The sequence below is a fragment of the Amphibalanus amphitrite genome, unplaced genomic scaffold (assembly GCF_019059575.1).
Source record: "Amphibalanus amphitrite isolate SeventyFive unplaced genomic scaffold, NRLGWU_Aamphi_draft 000047F_arrow, whole genome shotgun sequence".
NCBI lineage: Eukaryota > Metazoa > Arthropoda > Thecostraca > Balanomorpha > Balanidae > Amphibalanus > Amphibalanus amphitrite.
Window position 1 is genome coordinate 1,297,094 of NW_024881543.1, and position 20,680 is coordinate 1,317,773.

The following is a 20,680-nucleotide window of genomic DNA, read 5'->3' on the forward strand; positions in this document are numbered from 1 at the left end:
GACAGCTGCTAATTACGCAGCACAAAGCGGGTGACCTCTCACCGTACCAACATCACAGACGGACATCAGAGTGACGTCAAATGTGACGCAGCTGACGTGAACCCGGCGCAGCCGTCAGTCAGTGAGAGTGGAGCGCACAGTTTAACGATGACGGGGAATGTGAGCAGCCTGACGATTAGCATTGAGACGCAGGAATTGATCGGATGTTCGACATTCGTTTGACAGATAATAGTCGGGAATTATCATAATCATACCAGTGTATAGTTTTCTGTTCCAAAACCTCTAATGGTTACTAAAGACAGTGGAAAGGTCTCCATTTTGCATTCAATGAATAGAGCGCTAGTCAGGCATGGTGGCGTTGCTAAATTATGCATTTGGGAGCAAGATAAAAGCGTACTAACCTACCATTGAACACGATTCTATGAGTGGCCGTGCCTGCATTAACTTCGCGGCTGGCAAACTACTGCAAGACCCTGACCCGGCTGTCCATTTGGGCAGGATTTAGCGCCTGAATTCCAGGGCATCGGCAGAATTAGGTCGTCAGTGAATCAGAGTGTAAGCCCTCATCTCCGCCTGCACAACACAGATGAACCCGATAATAAAAGGCGAGCGATCCGAATACAAACGATGCACAGCTCGGCTGGCCGAGGGTAGGTGGGCTTAAATGGATCTTGAGACGTGATAATGAAACCCTAAACACAGCTTTATTTGTGATGTATAATCAAAAGAAAGTCCACTCAAACCGGCCTTCAAATGTTTCCTTTGAATCCATCCTTTAGTATGACGAACGTTAACATCTAATTTATAATCCACAGCTGGGTGGGTTTGGCTTATCGCCTTTATTCCCTCATGCTAACTGCTGATTATCGAGCCTGGGCGGGCTGCTTACGCTATTCTAATTGAATGGGCAGGATTGGTGCAATATTATTTACGGCCGAGTCTGTTCACTGGCTGAGCCACCACCCAACTGAGCTGGTGGAGGCAATCCGACAGGCGTAACCATTCGATTGAGTTAATAAGCGAACTCAACTCCTCGACACTCGCGAGGGAGCTGTGACGACCAGCGCGTGTTCTCCCAATCGAGTTCCTGCTTACCAGCTGTAAATCAAACTCCTAATCAAATTGCCTCATGGTAGCAGTGCCAGGGCCATTGTCGTTACAGGTAATTGTTTGTGTAAGTGTTGCTGACAAGACGCAGCCAAGCGTATGCACTAGAATTGCCCTTGTGGGGCCGTTATGAGCGCCATTGAGAGAGCAGCGGTCGATTTTATGACCCGTTACCGGCGTGAAGGTGTTGCCTATAAAACGCGTCTCTACTTCCACCAGAAGGGTGTAATTAGACCTAAGCACCACTCTGGTCTTATTTGAGCCATAATTTTCCATGAAAGTGGTAGTGATGAAAATGTTTTGAACGCAAGCTTCTGTGGTATCAGATATCTTACTAAACGGAGAAAAATTACACACATTGATTGTCAATGCTGAAAAGGTGATCAATCTTTTCAGAAATTGGACAAACAAGGCGATCTACGCAACAGTCAATTGTAACTCAATGCCAATAGGTCGCAGAAGGCAGCCAAGTATGCCTAGTTTAGACCACATGCACACAGTTCCTCAAAACAGCTTATGTCTCGCATCTCGACATTCGCCGACACATTTTACAAATTACTCAGTGCGCGGCGATTGACATCGTTTCCCGTCTTCGGATCCGGATTATAAGCGTCTGTCGCTGCCACTGACAGGACTATTAATGACCTCTCCAATATCTTCGACCGTCTCACTCCGCCAGTCAGGCAGCGCGTGAGGCCAGATCAGATGTCGGGGGCGCCGCGGAACGGTGCACGTGGCGCAACACGCGCCTCCATCACTGACGTGACGTCAGCGGACGTCAGCGGACGTCACGGCGACTGACGCTGATCGCGAGCGTTGACAGAGCCGTTTACTCCGAGAGGCGACTAGCTGGTGGTGAGCGAGTCTGTCTCTGACACACTGCGCATACAGAGCCCACAAATCAAACAGACGTGAGCCGACTGATGATGAGTGACCTCAGTCATGTCAGCTCCTCGAAATGTCTTCATTTTCAGCTTCTCTCTCCCTCTCACTTCCCTCGCCTTGACTCTCTCGTCCCAGCCAGCCTGCTCGCTGCACCACTGATATTGATATCACAGCTCGATCCATACCGTCCGACACATATAGCAGCGGCAGCTCTAGCAGCGGCAGGAGATCGGCAGCCCAGCGGCGCCGCGGTATAGGAACGGTGGTTTGTGGGAGCGCCGCTGTCGTGCAGATGAAAGCGCCGGTGAAAAGATCACCAACAGATCCCGGACGGTCCCAGGTGACCCCGCACTCTCACCGATGCCCCCGCCCCTCTCTCCGTTACCGGCTGATGGCTTCGTTACCAGTCCGGCTGGTAAACAGTAAACACAGCCGTTATGGTGGTGTTTGTTTGCGCGGGTGACGGAGCTTGAAATGTCCAGGGGTTATTTAGCTGCAGCGCTATGAGGGGAGGCGCTTATCCAGTGTGCGTGTGTGTAACAGGAGGATTGTAACATCTTGCTGATAAACCAGGCTGGCTCGGTCAGGACGGTCAGGTGAGTAAACAACCGTTTTCCTAAGTATTTTCGCAGATAGCCAGTCGACATTGGCTCTTGCCGGTGAAGAACAATACTGTGGAGAGCAAACAGGCACGAATGAATTTTTATCTATCAGATAGAATTGCAGCAAAAGTCCATTTATGCAAAGATGCTCTTTCATTCGGCTGTGCCATCGTCATGACCTAGTGACCTCTCGCACAGTTGGCTGAATGGTTCTGAGGACGTCATTTCCAGCCGGTCCGAAGGAATGCCGTTCCACGGCGGTCCGAGTGCACTCAATGGAGTTCATCAGCGTGGGCCAGCACCGCTGCCTATGGGCGGTGATGTGACGGCGAATGGCCCGTTTGACAATGAAAACCAGTGGAATGGACAGAGATTGCAAAAGTCGCCCCTCGATTGCGCTCAGGTTCAGCGGCGCGGTGCGGCGTATTTGTCGCATTCTGCAAGGCTTACCTATCAAACCGGTATTTTGTACCATAGCTAGCCTTCACTCATCAGGCATGCGTTTTGCACAAATGAAATTGCAAGAAACATTAAGCGTCTGAAGCTTCAACTTGATTTCATGAATCGGGTTCTTCGAAAGATATAGAGGTGTTTATCAAACACGCTGCACCTGGAAGTTTGTGCCCAACATATTTTCTCAAGAGATTGTTATGCTAGCCTTCTGAATTGTTACGTACCGCAACGAAGTACAACATCTGTCATCACAAACTTCAAACTAACCCGTGACCAAACAGGTGCTGTAAACAGTGACTGTGCAACATCTGCAGGGCCGGGCTGATAGGCGTGGCATGGTGTATTTTCAGTAAAGATAGCTCCCAGTCTGGGTGGCCAGCTAACGGGTGTGGCACGGTGCATTTTCAGGAGGAACTCACCGGTGGAGCCCCAGTTGGGGTGCGCCATGTTGTTGTACCAGCCGTCGTAGCGTTGTTTTTCCACCCGTGTCGGCCGGTGTTCCTGGCCTGAAACAGAGAAAACACAGCAGGTCAGCGACAGGAAATGCAAACAGAGGCATAAGGCAGAGAAACGTCCGTGAAATAAGCAAAAATGCACCTGAACACATGGAGTTAACGAGGAGCTGACAAGAATCGGTTCCAATCCAATGCATCGAACAACCGACAAATTCATCACACAATCTCCAGACATGGCACGCATCACCGGCGAAGTCGGACATGTTCCGCTCGAGCTGTCCGTGAATCCATTGCCGATATATTTAGTCAGTGCACGAACCAGCCCATCCGGCACTGACCGTCTACCTGGCCACCCGTCTCGGCCGGTTTTTAATCAGCGCGCAGACAGCTCAGCGGTCTGTCCGATATCGGCTCACACCTACCGAAAAACCGGCACCGCGGCGCCGATAAAAACCAGCGCTCGAATATTGATGGAAGTCCGATGCTCGGCAGAGATGGCAGCGTGCACGAGCCGAAATTAATTACGCAAGGCGCCGCCGCCAAGTGGTTCTCCTCGGGCTTTGGTTTCCTCTTCCGTGACGCAAGATAGCGAGCAAGGTCGGCGATGGGAGCAGCCGGCGAATTACTCGCAGAGAAGGCGAAGGGGAATGTTTCGGGTCACAACCCGCCGTCAGTAGCAGCATTGCGCTGGTGCGCAAATAGCAACATTTAGGACTACAGTGTACTTTTACTTCGTAACGCGCCGCTGGGGACCCCTTCGGTATGAAGCGCATGCTTGATTCCAGCGTGCGCGCTGTCCGGAAAGAACGAAAAAACTGGAGTGACGAAATGCCCTGCTTGCCTGTTCACACGACACACCCGCCTCATTTCGTGATTACGATTAGTCCACACAGAGATAATTGAACTTTTTAATCACATTATACGGCCGGTCTTTTCCTCGATGACTAATTCATCTGTTGCAACAGTGACTAGGTAATTGCCCAAAGTCTATCCAAAATTGACGCCGCTTTGAGGTATCTGATCAAACCAGTGGAGCCGAGTCCTTTCAGTGAAGAAACAGGTCAGACCTAGCATTGAACATAAAAAACGCGCGCCCATTCAAGTTCCCAGGGCGCTCTTCAGAACGGGTCCGCTCCATTGCCACAAGGACGGCCGATCCACTGTGTAAGAGGTCGCCTCGTCACTGCACCTCCGCCAACCCTCTACTCCGGCTGTTCAAAGGCATCACCCGGCGACCTCCGCCTCCATCAGGTGACCTCTGGTGACCTGCGGTGACCTGTGGTGACCTGGGCGGCCGCAGACAATGCCGATGGGGCCGCGCGTGACTGAGGTGAGACCGGCACCCGTCATCTGCCCATGTCAGCGCCGCACACGAATCAATAGCCTGTCAGGCACCGCACCGCCGCTCCTATTACAGGCACCGGCTCCTCTTACAGACGGCTGAATAAGACCGGTCGGTGCCGCACCGCACTGCTCTGGTCTTGGTCAACATGATCCATGCTAAATCTGTGCTATCGTTCTAAACTGGTAAATATTTTGGGATACATGGTGACAAAACGTACTTTTATAAGCGCATATAAAATTGATGCATAAGTTCACATGACCGCGACGCAGCTTACAAAATACTCGCTCATTGCCGGATACAACAGTGGCATGTTGCAACCACCACAGGTTGTAATTCACCCTAAATAAATCATGCAGCCGGTCTGACGGTTTCCACGACCGGTGTGACATTTGAGGGTCTGAGAGCGGCCCATGGCTGGCCTTGACAGTCCCGGCGGTGATTACTGCTGCCTCGAGGTCGGCACGGGCACGCAGTCCGAATGGAGCGACTCCGGTGGCCCGGGCCGGGCGCCGCCCGATTTAGCCAGCCGTTCCGGGTGCTCCGGGCCCCGCGCCACCACGCGAGGGAGATGAAACGGACAGTTTTGCATGACTTAGAGCCGATGCATGAACATCAGCGTCGAATTTTCATAGCTTGTCATGACTTTATGGAGTCGTATGTATGTGGCCAAGTGTCGTATCGGAGGTATACGAGGACACGTGCACGGATGTATAATTTTGCGGGATATATATATATATATATATATATATATATATATATATATATATATATATATATATATATATATATATATATATATATATATATATATATATATATATATATCGTTATAGTGGGCTGAATATGTCTGGTGTGGTTTGGGTGAACTAAGAAATGAGAGCATTTAACATGAAGGGAAGAGCAAAATGATGCACTGTATATCGTGAAACGCGTAGTCAAAGCACGGTAGTGGAACGACACAATAGGCTCATTACATAATGCCGCTTTGACAGCAAAACACTCTTCAAAAGCGTATATTTCATTAAAACATTTCTAGTATTAGAAACAAACTTGAAATGTGTAGGTCACGGATACAAAGAAGGTCTTAGTTACCCACGCTGACTACCCGACGGCAATTGGAAGGCGGACAGATTTCTGACAGGACATATTGGGACATCAGTGAGGACGCTAATGAAATAGCGATGCGACGACCCGTGGCGGGCTGGATGACGAAACATTCCCATGGATCGGACAGCATTTTATGGAGCTTCTTTGATTAGCCGTCAGAAGCCGAAAACGTGACTGGTTTGAAATCAGCTAATGTTGAGTAAACGCCCCACAGTGCGTAACTTCATTGTTCCATGAAACAATGAAAACTTAGTGCTAAGATATTGCTTAGAAATTTGAAACGGGATCACTGTAGTAAAATTGCATTGCACTTAATCTAAAACTTTGCAATATACTCGTATGTATATCAGTTTTGCATGGTGTAGTCAGGACTCCATAGTAAACAGTACGCCCACCTACTTTTTGTCGCATGCAGTAAATTCATCATGCAAACACAATATAATTACGAACATTTCAAAGGCACCCTAATATAATAACGAAAATAGCCTCAATGGCTAGACTTCCCATCGAGAAACTCTCCACATCAATATGCGGGCAGCTCTGCTGATGGACTGTCTTATCAAGTAGATTGCGGCTTTCAGACAGAGCGTTTGCTCACGAGTTTAATAGCGTAATTGGTGAGTTGAGGCGAGAGTGATCCTTCCGCTCCATTAGTTGAATGAATGGCTGACCTGACCGCGTCAGAAAAGGGGTCACACTCCCGCTCTGAGTCGTGAGGGCGGCATCACATTACATACGCCGCGGAGCAGCGAGCGGCACCGGAAATCGGGATAATCTCGTGCTATAGACTATCCTCATCTCTCCCTCTCCCTCCCTCCCTTTCCCTTACTCTCCTCTCTCTCTCTCTCTCTCTCTCTCTCTCTCTCTCTCTCTCTCTCTCTCTCTCTCTCCCTCTTTCTTTCTCTTGATATTTGTGTCTCAATCATTTTAAAGATTAGGAGAAGAATAAAACGCGAGGAGCTTCTCGTTTCTCGGATACTGTAGGCACGGGATACTTATAAATCCTACTTAGGCATGCTCTCTTCAAGAAATCGCAGAATATTTCATCCCCCCCGATCAACATTGTGTCGTAAGAGTCACGTATGCGTAATTCATACAACGTGTTACACAAATTTAGCTGCCAGAGTTCATTCACAAAACATCTCCAACTAACGTCAAAATGTCGACGCTGATATTTAACATGTCAAACCTTCGCCACGTTTAGCTCATTACAATTCGTGACCGAGTAACAGCTTACCTAACCACCACTCATCACCCGCTAAAATCCATGACCGCGGACGCATAATGTGATCAGAGCATGGCGAGCAGATCCATCTTGTTTTTTTTTCTCGTGTTTTCGTCCTAATGAGACCCCGCGGAGTCGGACCAAGCGGACACGCAGATCCGTCACACCAGGCCGCTCCCCAGAGCGCTGTTTCGGCAGTCCCGCCGCGGGACACCGTCGGGTCAAAGTGATGACACCGATTGACACCTCAGACGGCCGGTGTCACATCGGTCATCTGTTGTGTCACCTGTCACCGGACATCCACTGTGTCAGATCGGCCATCTGCTGGTGTCGTCAGATCGCTGATACAAGATTGAAAGTAGGAATACAAACACTGATAAGCAAGATAGTAAATTTAGATTTGCTCCCAAGAATGCAAGCATAGCGTAACCGTCGGTGCAGCTCGCTGCTCACTGTTTCCGCTTGCAGAATTCGAAGTTAGCAAGCTTAGATAAATAAATAAACGCTTAGTTAAATGCGTCAATCCTTCAGTTTTCAGCAGTTCTCTAGGAATGCCGGCCGTCCACCACCACCATTTTCCCTCCCCCTGAAATCTGGCCCGCCCACCAGCTCTCCACGCCCACACCACACCACTCGGCGGCGCTTCTATGGAACCACAGGGGTCACCATCCCATCCCCCTCCCTGGAGTGACCTCAGAGTGGCCGCAGCTGCCCCACTGTGTGGACTCATTAGGTTCATTAGAGTGCCAGAGATGCCCTGCGATCCCGTCTCCGGTGATGAGAGCAAACGACTGATGGTATGTCCGTGCCTGGTTAGTGGCTACTATGCGCCGACTTTCTACTCGCATGGCGCAACAGGGGTGCCTATTAGGCTCTGTGGTGCGATAAGATTTTTTGAATATATGCCGCTAATTTGAAATATTGCATGCTAGAGTGCATTGTGAACGTTTTTCTTTCTTATTGAAATGGAGGGGACACTGTCGAATTTGTTATAGCATGTAACATTTGCCTAATCATGAACTATTCTCCTTCAAATTAATCGTTAAGCGTGGACCTTGTATTTGTCCCAATTATTTACTGCCATTGCTTTGACAAATGATGCACTTGCCAGTACATCCTTCATCGTTATATTCACATTATGCTACACATTTGCATTGCATTCATCAACTGTGCGATGACTTGCGATACGGATCACGTTGTCGCTCTATGGATTGCCGAGCATCATCTTAATCTTTTAAACATCAATTAATTTCGAAGTGAGGTGTCATTGGTGTCGACCATGCTCGAAGAAAACGTGATGTCATGCCTGTCAATCTGAGAAAAACTGTCGACATAATTGTGTCTAGGACGTATCACGTCATGAAAACATGATTGCAAGCGTGCCTGCTTATGATGCTTTGAAGTAGACCTGTATTGAAAGTGATACCCGTTTATAAAACCATAACATAATGATTATTTTCTACGTTTATCCAAAGCAGAAGTGAGAAGGTTTCCTGGCATTTCAGGCTGGTTAAATGTACGTCCAATAATGTTGCATATGGAAAGATACGTAACCGGTTATTATAAAAAATACTGCATTCAGACGCTTCAATGGCATGTTTAAACCCAGCCCGATTCAATATCTTCCAGCCCAGTTCATTAAACGACCAGCACACCTTATTGCACCCCCACAGGTGGAATACTAATGCGCTGCCGCTACTGTCATCCATCAGCTGATTCGAATGCTTTAGAACGCCCCAGATCTGGGACTGAATCGCAGTCTGATCAGTGTCACTGCAGCACGCCACCTTACGGGTCACACCGCCCACAGTGCGACCGTATCAGACCAGTACGTCCTATCCGTCAGACTCTGATACAAGCCGAGTGGTGTAAATCTGCTCAGAGACAGAGTCATGTAATTATGTACCTGATTTCATTACTCGACGGTCATATACTCGACGGCGACTCTCAGGTGTATGTTCGTCTGTGAAATGGAGCCGACGGCCGGGGATTGAGAAGGAGGGGGAGGGGAGGTAGTGTCGGCTCTAGTTACGAAAGCTATATTGTCGCCAATGCCAGACGACCGTTGCCTTTGTCGCAGGACGGCGCGACACTTCAGAAGAGCCGCCGTGGACGACGTGGGCTGGCGCCGATGGCGACACGCGTTTTTATGCGGTAGGAAGGACACCTGGATCTTACGACGCATGGAGCAGTTGACACATGTTGAGAAAACGGGACCGACCGGATCCTTTGAAGGCGATTCAGTTGCTGTTCCACAGTTATATCAAGTCGACCGGTGAACCACCCATCACGCCGTGACTAAAATATCTGACCTTTTCACACCCCGGCCGACTTCGTGTATCACGAGTGTGATAACCGTGAACAAAGTAAATCAGACCGGACAGCGCCGGTGCGCGGAGCGTGTCGGCGACAAGGTGCCCGCAGCGGCGCCTGTCGCTGTGGTGTGGATGGGGGGATGGAGAGGGTGCGATCAGATGGCACCGGGTCACTGCGTGGCCGGAGGGTGACCGGGACTGACATCCATCGCCGAATGGTGACAGGTGGAGGATAGAGGCCACCGCCTGCGGTGCTGCCCTGACCTAGCTGGGAACTGCCAGACCCCCAGCAGAGCTGACCACCCACCGATCGGAACCCCCTGCCGAACTGCCCAGTGACACGATCAGACCCCCCAACAGCGCGGCGTGGTGACCTGGTCAAGCCAACAGCAGCGGGGTGATAGTTGCTGGAGACTGCTGAATGGAGGAGCCGCGGGAAGTCCACCAAATCGCTGTTGATTGCCCAATGGAGGCACACAGCGTCCACGATAGACGGTATTCCGAACTGGAAAGTCCAGATCGGAAAGTCGACAGCAGCAAAGACAGATTCGACAAGCTGGGGATTTTGTGGCCGGGAGAGATTCGAAAACAGATTATCTGTACGCCGGATCTGTATTGTTGAGTACACATTTATCTTACATCTCGTTGAAGCGCTGACTTTTGTGGGCTCAGTCAGCTCTACTCAGCTTTGACTGTCATTCATTCGCCTATCCTGTTTGTTTGAGCCGTGTGTGACACAATCACACGTTTCTACTTTCTTCATGCTGTCCCATAAGTCATAACCGACCAAAAAATCACTTATCTCATCTTCACACCCATCACCTTATCCTGACATCATCTATTCATCAGTGCCTAGGCATAGTACCTTTCCACGGGAAACACACAACCAACAAAAAGTGTTACGCCTGCTGCCACACCCCCGATGCGTTCAGAGACGGTCACCATCTCAAGCATCGCTGAGCCCCTCTCTCTCTCTTCTTCCGAGATAAACTACCTTCGAACGACTCGATGGTGCTGGAAAACTGTTCAAAGGATGCTCTCCCAAACGCAGCCCTGATGCAACCCACTCACACCGGCGCCACCGTGGATCACGGCTGCCACCGAGCTGCGTCACTCGGTCAATAGGGACGGGTGCGGGCACACATGACCTAGATGAGCCGGCCTCGACTGCTGCGGGGCCCGAGCGGAGGTCCCGAGGCGCTGGGACCGTCCCCGCCTCCGCTCCCACTCTTCAGCAGTCACGGAGATTGGCATTAAACGCTGAATGAAACACTTGCGCTTCAGCTGCACTGCTGCGAGCCAGGCGTCGTGCTGCAGCATCACAATATTTTCTTGCTGCGTCAGAATTAACCCGATTGGGCCGCCCGCGTCACAAGCACCCACAGCCGCGTCACAATGACTATCGATTTCTGACGTCACAGCATCAACAGTCCCGCGGCGTTTCGACAGCCGAAAACAAGAAGCTTAACTCTCATCCATTCACGGTCTCCGCAGGCAAAAACACACCGGGACGGGCCCTGCGCGGCAATCGTAACCCCCGCTACGACTGTGCATTACTGACTTTACGATAAACTTTCATTTAGTGTCGTCTCGCCTAGGCTGTTCTCTGATCGCACCTGCCAGGCCAAACAAGCAGCTGCGGCTGTGGTAGTACTGCGTGATCAGGCAGCTTCTGTATGCTGTGTGTGGGTGGGTCATGACTGGGGAGGTTTGTGTAGGGGAGGAGAGGGGAGGTGGCGCTGGCGAAGCGTAACGGGCGAGCAGCAGTAGCACAGCTGTTCAGTGGCGACCGTGACGTGGTGTGACGTGTGACGTTACATCATTCAGAAGGTGACAAGACCCAGAACCACAGCAGGATCCCTTATTATCCTGCACACAATATACCACACAGCAAATGAAGGCCGTGTGTGATCGGTCCGTACTCGCTTTGAATACGTTGATTGATCACAGTCAGTGTCACCCTCCCGCGCGCTGGAGCCTTACGTAGCCGGCGCCATGCTCTAATACCAGAATTCCCAGCTGTTGAGACCGCAGAGGCAGATGCCACACAATGACTATAGTTTAGATTTAATGACGCCACTGCAGCCTCCACGATAAACCAGCACACAAGGTCAGCTGTTTGGTAAATACGTCGACTCCGTGAGTGATAATTCCTTCCGTGAGTTATTTCGATCCAGAGGGCTGTGTTGGAGCGGTTCTTAGCGCCCTGTGCATGACTACTTAGGACGGGGTGACAGCGTATGTCCTATCTACTCTTTTATTCCCAAAGGCTTGCTTGAAGCGTGAAGGGCATAGAGCGTGAATGGGAAGGCTTTGGCTAAGCCGAGTGAATTGATCTATGGCACGTGAAACATAATGAATGGGTTGATGAATTTACTAGCTTTTCTCGTAGTCAGGAGCCTAGGTTGCATCAACAAAGATATAATCAACGTCCTTTAATATTTTGAACAAATGTTTTATGGTGAGAAACTATGCTGGCTGTTATTATTTTTAACACTTTCAGAGTGGCAACAGAGGCGTATACAGAGGTATATGGCATTGTTACTTCCATCCCATGAGAACCTTGAATATTCGGTTTCATAGGTCATGAGCCTGATGTTGCTTATGTGGGTGCCGCTCGGTTCTTTTTGGTTGCCGGTCTGACGCTTCTTTATTCGCGACCTTGATGTCTTCATCAAATTCTCATTGGAATACAAACATCGCCATATACCGCATCATATCAACAAGTCCAGCATATTCATTCAGCCCACACGGCGCATTTCGCCATGTCTGTTTCGCTGGTCGCCAATAGTGCCATCCCACACACTGCCTCAGCTCCCCGCCTGCCTCGTAAGTATAGCCCGGCCTGGAGGCGAGTCCAAGGCCCGTCGCCGAGCCTCTCGGCGATGGTAATGCTGGGAACTTCCCAGCTGATTTGGCACACGGCGACTTTGGGCGCGTGCACCACGGCTGGTTGGTGACAGTGAGCTGTGGTGCGTGCTGTGGGCTGTGGGTGAGCTGCGTTATACGCGCTTCAAATTAGTCATCGCCTTAGCTCCTGGATAGGCACTAGAGATAGCTAGGTGACTTTGGATCAGCACAACACAGGTGTATGATGTCGCTGTTTGGCACGTCACCTGATAAAGTGAGAAACGCAAGAATGAAGACACTTTTGCGCTTGTGTATTGGAGAAACTTTTTGGACGGAATGTGGGTACACATAAACTGAATGACTAGCAATTGTATAAAACTTGAACTAACCATGAAAATGTTTCCAAGAATCTGATATAATCTTGTGACGCAACAATCGGTATCGTCTCTGATAAATCACAATGTGATGATGTTTTAATGTTAGCGGTCCAAATTACCGTCCGATTAGCGGTGAATTATTGAGTTTGGAAGGCCTCCCCGCTGGGTTCGGACTAGTTTCGAAATATCCCAAAGTCACCGTGTTTTGCCCACCGCCCACCAGGCAGTTGGTCCATATTTACATAGGATTAGAACTGACTCTGTCACAATACCATCTCTGGCACGAACACCATTGGAGGGGGTGAATAACTTCTCCGACGGTGAGATTCTCTCAGAGATGGTGGAGTTTCTCAGAGTCTCTCAGAGTCCCTCAGAGACACCAGACCCTCTCCCGCCTCCTCTCTCCTCTTTCTCCGTCCCTTCCCGCCTCCACAGACCAGTCCAGTCCTCTGGGCTCGTCTGGAGCGGCGTGTTTACCGATTGGTCAGGCTGTCGGACGGCCCACGCCGGACCGATCGGGTGTCGGTCAGCGGCGCGACCTTCACGGCGGACCGCTCCGCTCAGCGGGAGCGTGCTGTCCCGTCCGTGACTGGCCCGTGAGGAAACGAACCGCGACGATGGCGCTATCGGAACTGGTTTCCGCGAATGTGGGTCACCTTCCCCGGTAGAAGGTATAATTGGAAATGACTGTGCAGCCAAGTAAGCGAGCCACGCCACGCTGACAATAACTGACTGGAAATAGTCTTGTTAACGTTCTTCGATAATCTGCTAATGTGTCACTGGGGCCTGACAAGGTCACCTTTATTAGCCTCATTATATGGGCAAATCTCACAGATGTCTAAATTGACTAGTGAACGTTTGCCAGCTACTTCATTTTTCCTTTTTTAGCAGCGATATACACCGTTCATAGCTAAGTAAATGAATTTTTCAAGGAACCGATAATCTCACAAATGAAAAAGTTGCAAAAGTGAATAATTGTCCAACGAAAATACTTATATAATTCGAGAATAACAAAGCATGTTTCCAGTAAGTGTCCTTCTCGGAATATGATCCGTTCAGGCAGCAGCTAACACACCATTGCACTGGTCTTGTCAAACATATCAGCTCCCTGTGGCGGCACGTTAAGCGGCATTGGTAATTAAAATCGACGACAACTGCCGCGACAACACTCAATGTAAGCCATCTGGGTGTTCTTGACCGAGTATTTTAAGTGCCGTGATTTCGATCGGAGGGCTCTGGCTGCTCCCACCGCGGCAAAATGCTACAGAGACAGGTCCCACCGGTCCAAGGTGATGATAACGGCCAAATGCTCCGGGAAATGAGACCGCTCGCTAAGGTCTATCAGCGGTGGTAGGAAGGGCAACAGGCTCGTAAAGAAGAGTGACTTGTGAGCTTGACTTGGTGTTGAAGTGAACAAAGTCGTGATGGCCTCGGCTAATCAACGTTTTGCCACAAGTCACGAGGCTGAATCTTCCTCTCTCATAAGTCTCAGCGAGCGTATGATGTCTCATCCACTCCCTTCCCTGATGGAGTTTCGTTCGGCTGCAGCGCGGCACTGGTCGTCCCTGGCCAACCATGACTCCGCATAGCCCTCGAGTGACAGCAATGTAAAACAGCGGTGACATTTTGGCTTGGATGTCACCGCACGGCGGTCTGTTCAGCTGATGACATAATCTAAGATGTGTTGTGAAATAAGATCCTTGCTTATGAAGCTGATTAGACATTGGACATAAAATGCCTATATCTAATAACTCCGATGTCTAAAATCCGTCTTCAAGTGCACGGAAAACCCCGCATATACTTAAATCTCCTTGAAACACTCTGCCTAAAGAGGCGATGAAAATGCAACCAGCTAGGAGAAACTCTGAATGAGCTCAACTCGACGGCAGCTGCCTGAACTGGGGCAGCCGTTTGCACCAAGTAAATCGCCTGAGAAAATTACCCTGGGCCGTATTTAGCCCTGGCAGTTCAGCCTAAAGAATAGTACTGGGACCTCCTGCAGAGCAGATATAATTATCGAGCCGATGACGCGCGATTCGATTAGATACTAACCACGTGATTAACGGAGACCGTGGGGATATAAATGGTCCAGCGACCTCCTGACGGCGCACTAACCGGGCCGCCAATGCAGCGGGTCGATTAGAGTTATTCAGGATGACGTGACCCGCCTGCCCAAGACAAGCACTGGTGCTAATTTAAGACGTGAGTGATAATGCAAATCGTCGGCATGCTCATTCACTAACATTAAGCTATGCATGAAAGCAGGCCACGCGTGTAAGTCACACCATTACTGAAGGCTTGGGCAGCAGCAACTAGGTGAAAAATTCAATGATGCTCTATAAATAAAGCAGCGATACATAAAATATTGTTTTGAAAAATTATATTATCATAGTATATAAATCATAACAACGGCATCTTCATTTTAACGATGTGTAAAGGCTATTACGATGACCAAGTGGAAAAATAATGTGGAAATACATATTAAATCTTATTAAATTAACCTAATCAAATTACCTAATCTAATCTAATTAATCTAACTCAATTATTTAACCTAAATGCATCCAATGGTAGGTATACTTAATTGATAGTACGTATCTAATGAACAGCTGAGGGCTCCAATTATTTTCCCAACATTGACCCACCATATTCCTCAAATTCTCTTACGCAACAATACCCACCGGGCACAGGGATTCAAGAAGAGCGTTTTACAACCATCATCATCCGATCGGGTATGCAAACTATGTTATAAAATAAGCGTTACTCGGCTGAACCATGCTAAAACGGCGGTCAGCTGGCTGTGTGACGTCATATGGGCGTACGGAGAGACTGCAACGCCGTGCGCCGGGCGGGGCGCCAGCGGAAACCTCATTTCGGCACATGAACGTAACACCACGGCTCATCGCGGCGAGCTATCGGCGCTGGAAGTTGTAACGGCCGGGGTTTTGCAACGCGCCGTGCCCGGCAGGGTTCTATAATAAGGCGACTTATCATCCCAAGTCCTGGCCATGTACGATTGTGTTTTGATTCACTGCGCTTGAAAGCTAGAAAAGTGCCGTGTCTTACTGGCATTGCTTCGAAGGTGAGAAAGAGTGTATGGATTTCACCAGAAGATGGCCACATCGCCATAAATTCATTAGACATTTGTGGTGGGCCTTGACACGGAACAAATACGAAGAATTGGTGGTTACAGGATGCAGCACGATATTGCAGACCATTTTTCCGTGTTATCTCTCATTAATCTTCATCGCTCTGATATTGCATCGCCAAGGGCATGACCGCATGGCCGTGCAAGGTCAAATAATTTGATAATGAAACACTTAACCAATTATTTGGTTTGAAAGCATCAAAAGTAGTTAAACTGAACCGGTTCCCAGCCGCAAAGTGCATTTTGACAAGGTGCATTTGCTTTTTCATATTTTTGAAATGCCAGTATGTAAATGTTTATTAGTTATTACGTTGGTAAGCGGTACGTACGATTCATATTTATCAACTCCCTCCCCACTGCAATGAGATGCCCGCCCGCCCGCCCCACTAAACGGCATGGTGACAGCTCCAGCTCCGTGTCACCCCTCCCCCTCCCCTCCCCCGGTCGCCCGTCTGACCCGGCCCGGCGGACCGTGCCGCCCGCCTCCTCCCTCCCCGCGCCGCGCCGGGCTGGAAAGTGGCCCAGCGTTGCATCACTCTCCGCCGCGCACGCTGGCACAAACAGGGCAGCAAAGGGAGCCGCGCCACAGGTGTGTTTGCCACCGCCGTGGAGCCGCTCTCATAAATCTCTCACCCGGGGGAGAGACGGTGCGCGGGCCGGCCACAGCGGCCGCCGACCGCCGCGGGGTGCCCCAGGCGTGGTCGGTGACTCTGCAGGGGGCGACAGAGCCACCGGGGTGAATGGGGCTCTATGGAGCGCGCGCCGGCCGGGAGGTGTTTGCCCGATTGGGTAACGGAGCTGGTGGATCCAGTGCGCTGTGATGCAAATGCCGGGAATGTAATTGATTACGTGTAGCGAGTGTGGACATACGGAGGAAAACGCGACTGGGTGCTGGGGAAACTGGTCAGGTAACTAATGATGGTGGCACCAATCGCGAAACAGTCGTATGATGTGTAGGTGGTTAATCACTGTGTGAATGAAAACACACAGACTGATTAATGTGTTTGCTATCATTTGTAAACGGTAGGAGATATTCATATTTCCTCTCTTCATTAATCACCGCAGAAATTGAATGTTTTCTTTTCACGTTTTTTTTCCCCTTCTGTTCCCATGGGATTTACTTGTAATTCGTCATAACTCAGGTAGTTTGTTTTACTATAAAAAAGCAATATCATATAGTCATTAGGCAGTAGCCATTCAACTCAGTGCTTCGTGTGCAAAGTGGTACAACTTTTTTTGCACTTTAGCTTGAACAAATAGGAACGTTTTATCTTGCTAGTTTTTAGGCCAGCATTCGGTTACAAGAGAGCACCTCTTGTTTTCTTGCGTGCCTGTCATCCGACACCGTCCGTAACCCAATCCGACCGTCTATGGAGCCACAAACACCAAACAACAGAGCCATTGAGACTGTCTCAGGCAGCCCTCCCGGTGATCCCGATCACAGACAATACTCTCACAGATCATGACCTGCGGACAATATCCGGGCCTGACCCGGGTCTTTCCGACCGTTCCCGCTCCTCGGCCACTCGGAGTCCTGTGCGATGAATTATGCATGCCACCGTGGCGACCGGTCGACACTGGCTCCTCAAGCTGTGTTTGTGTAGGTTAGAGATCGCCGGAGCATATGCTCGACTCCACGGGTCATCTTGCGCAGGCACGTAGCCTCCAGATGGCTCATTGCGTTTTCCCGCGGAGACACTGTGAGAAAAGATGTTTAGTAGATGGCTTTTACCGTCTCTCGACAATCTGTTGTCGGGTTCTCGTACGTAGTTAGTATTTCTCTGGTGACCCGTGCTTACTCTCGACTCGACGTTCCATAACGCCCTAGCCCATTTCGTCCCTGCTGTCCCTGTGCCTCTCAGCGATCCGTAGCGTCTTTCCCAGACGTGTAGCGTCTCTCCAAAAACCCAGCGATCTGTGGTGATAATGGGAGCTCCGGGATCGGCCGATCGCGGGATCAGTAAGATCGGGACTGGGTCGGAGCTGAGAGCGTTAACAGCCATTGTGGTCGGCAGTCTAGTGAGTGAGACGTCATCCCAGGTGCACACGGCTGTTTGGGAGAGATCACCACCCTTTAGAGGTCGTGTCAATGGGGAAGAGAGAGAGAGAGAGAGAGAGAGAGAGAGAGAGAGAGAGAGAGAGAGAGAGAGAGAGAGAGAGAGAGAGAGAGAAAGAGAGAGGAAGAGAGAGAGAGAAAGAGAGAAAGAGAGAGTGAGGGAGATAGAGAGAAAGAGAGAGAGAGAGAGAGAGAGAGAGAGAGAGAGAGAGAGGGGGGGGGAAGGGAGAGAGAGAGGTCTCAGCAGGAGGTTGTGGTTGGGGCGTTGACGACACAGTAGTTCTACCTGCCACATTCTTGTCACCAGCCCAACAAGAAAAACAACTGCAATTATGGCGACGCCCTCCGTGTTCTGGGGCAGGTCAGCCATGGAGATATAACTTAACTAGAGGTCACAGGTGAGACTGCAACGGCAACAAACTGTTGTACCTGCCAGCATTACTCAGTTTAAGTGACGGTGTGGGCCGCGCTCTACGGTAATGAAGACGAATTGGGACTCTCCATCGTGAAACTCCAGGTGTCTCGGACAACACAGCTGCAAACAATCCCCGTTCAAAACAGAACAACACCATGACCCCCTGTTTTTGTGCAGCCGCCGCGGCGTCTCATGTGACTGTCGGCGACCGTTCCACCAGAGCTGGCCAGGCCATGTCCGATTCATATCTCCATGGGAGATGGGACACTTGACAGCCTATCGCCCTGGATGAAAACAGCGGTGATGAGTCGCCTGTTTTCATTTTCATTCGTCAACAAAAGTCAGGGGAAATCTTTTAGCTCGCGTCAGCAGAATATCACCATTATCATCAATTCACGACACTTAGGGCGACGAGTAAAAATAAAAGTGCAGCTTCACTTGCTTTGTCGTGCCATAGAACGTTGAGAAATAATAGTTTTTATATTTAATTCCATCATCTTTAGCAGTTCATTAACCTGAGAGCGGCATCTTCCAGTTTCGTTTGACACTTCTTCGAGGCACTTCTGGTATGTAAAGTCAGCCAGTGACGAGTAGACCGGCTCCCAGTCGACTGCAAGTTCAACTTATGACGGGTCGTCTCATCTTGGCAGCATCCGCCATAGAGCAGTTCCCACGAGATGTGAAAACAGCCGCAGCGAACAATGGAGGCTCAGCTGCTGAGCTTTGGACGAGACCAGGACTAACGTGGCTGGAAGTGCACTTTTCAGATGGCGTAGACAAAGAATGTTTAACCTTGAATGGTTCAATGCTGCTAGAAGAGCTCCCACATGCTCTTATGCAGTATTTTTGCTTGGACACAACCGCAAAGTATTGTACTCTGCACAACTCAGTCACCCTTTGAGTCAGCGAGTGTGCGCAGGCTGGATAGTATCAATGGGACTTTGCCTTTGACTCGAACACACCAAACCCGACCACAATTTGCGGGGTTCTGGTGAGAGACTGTGACACGCCATTACGTCGTCAAACCCTCCGGGAGAGCGGACAGGGTCGAAGGTCAGACGCGTCGCCTCTCCTCTCCACTGGGAGGTGACAGCTGTCTGGTACCGGCGACGGCACAGTGACCTTTGACGACACACACTCCGTCTCCTTCGTGTGCCCACTCTCTCTCTCTCTCTCTCTCTCTCTCTCTCTCTCTCTCTCTCTCTCTCTCTCTCTCTCTCTCTCTCTCTCTCTCTCTCTCTCTCTCTCTCTCTCTCTCTCTCTTCTTCTTCTGTCTCCACTTGGCTACTCTTCCAAGAAAACCCACCGGACGCCAGCATTTCAGGCTGGGCAGAGAATGACATCTGGTTCCCACCGAGTCACAACAGGTCTCACCAGGTCACACCAGGTCACACCAGGTCACAGCGGGTCGCCAGGTCACGCCGGGGGCTCGCCGCCGGCCGCCGGTGGGTGCCTGCGCGCGGTCGCGGTGACAGGGCCACAGAGGCCACCACCCCGGCGGTCGCTCGACAGCCCTCACACCCGATGTGGGTCGAGCACCGGCTGAGAGAAGGCTCACACCGTGAGAGGAGGCGCGGCGCGGCGCCCTCGAGCCGGCCTGGAGAGCCGACCTCAGGTCATGGCCTGGCGCGGCGCAAACCCATGCACGGGTGAGGTTTCACTTTCATGGAGGCTGATGCAGGTCACCGGAGCGGCCGCCCGGGGTGAACAGAAGCGCCAGTGACTGACAGTTCAATCTGGCCCGGGGTACGATACCCTCTCCGGAGATACTATCTGGAATATGCTACGCAGAAGGCATGACGGTGCTCTATTGTTCCTAATGGACCACATGTGGAGCCCAGATGATGTGATTTGACAGAAGGATGGATCGGTGGCCGTCCTCCGTCGGCCTCTCCGGCCCAGATACGAGCCAAGTCTGTTCAAAGCTATTAAAATTCAATGCCTGTGCCCTGGTAGAACAATGAAATGTTCTTCATAATCAATACGGTCATCATATGCACGAAGCTTTTAATTTCGCTGCTCATCAAGTGCAGTCATGTCGGTCTGCAGTTAGGGCAAATCAGCGTTTGAGCCGAGCAAGGCCGCCCTTCTAATTAACTGCATCCCAATCACCGATTCATAGACTGTAATTACTGTCATTGATACTCGGCCCTATCGGTAAGATGTCAGCGGGCGATCGTAAAAATATTGGCGGAGCTTCAACACATTGGTCGTTGCATAACATGAACATTGGACAATGAATATGGGACCACTCCAAAGGTCATGCTGCGCTTAGGAACCAAAAATTCATGGTGGCTATGACAAATGCTCTTTGAGAACACATTTACCAAGCACGCTGTCACT

At 50.3% G+C, this 20,680-nt stretch overlaps 2 protein-coding genes across 2 annotated transcripts in view; one reads left to right on the top strand and one right to left on the bottom strand.

The window, feature by feature from the left end:
• LOC122377595 (glutathione S-transferase 1-like) overlaps positions 1-20,680 on the top strand; it is an 86,367-nt gene that overhangs the window by 28,782 nt on the left and 36,905 nt on the right. The window lies entirely within an intron of this gene.
• LOC122377594 (dual oxidase-like) overlaps positions 1-20,680 on the bottom strand; it is a 49,558-nt gene that overhangs the window by 26,758 nt on the left and 2,120 nt on the right. Inside the window, exon 2 of the mRNA XM_043357802.1 lies at positions 3,467-3,553. Coding sequence (XP_043213737.1) covers positions 3,467-3,553 — 87 coding nt within the window. The remainder of the gene's footprint in view (positions 1-3,466; positions 3,554-20,680) is intronic.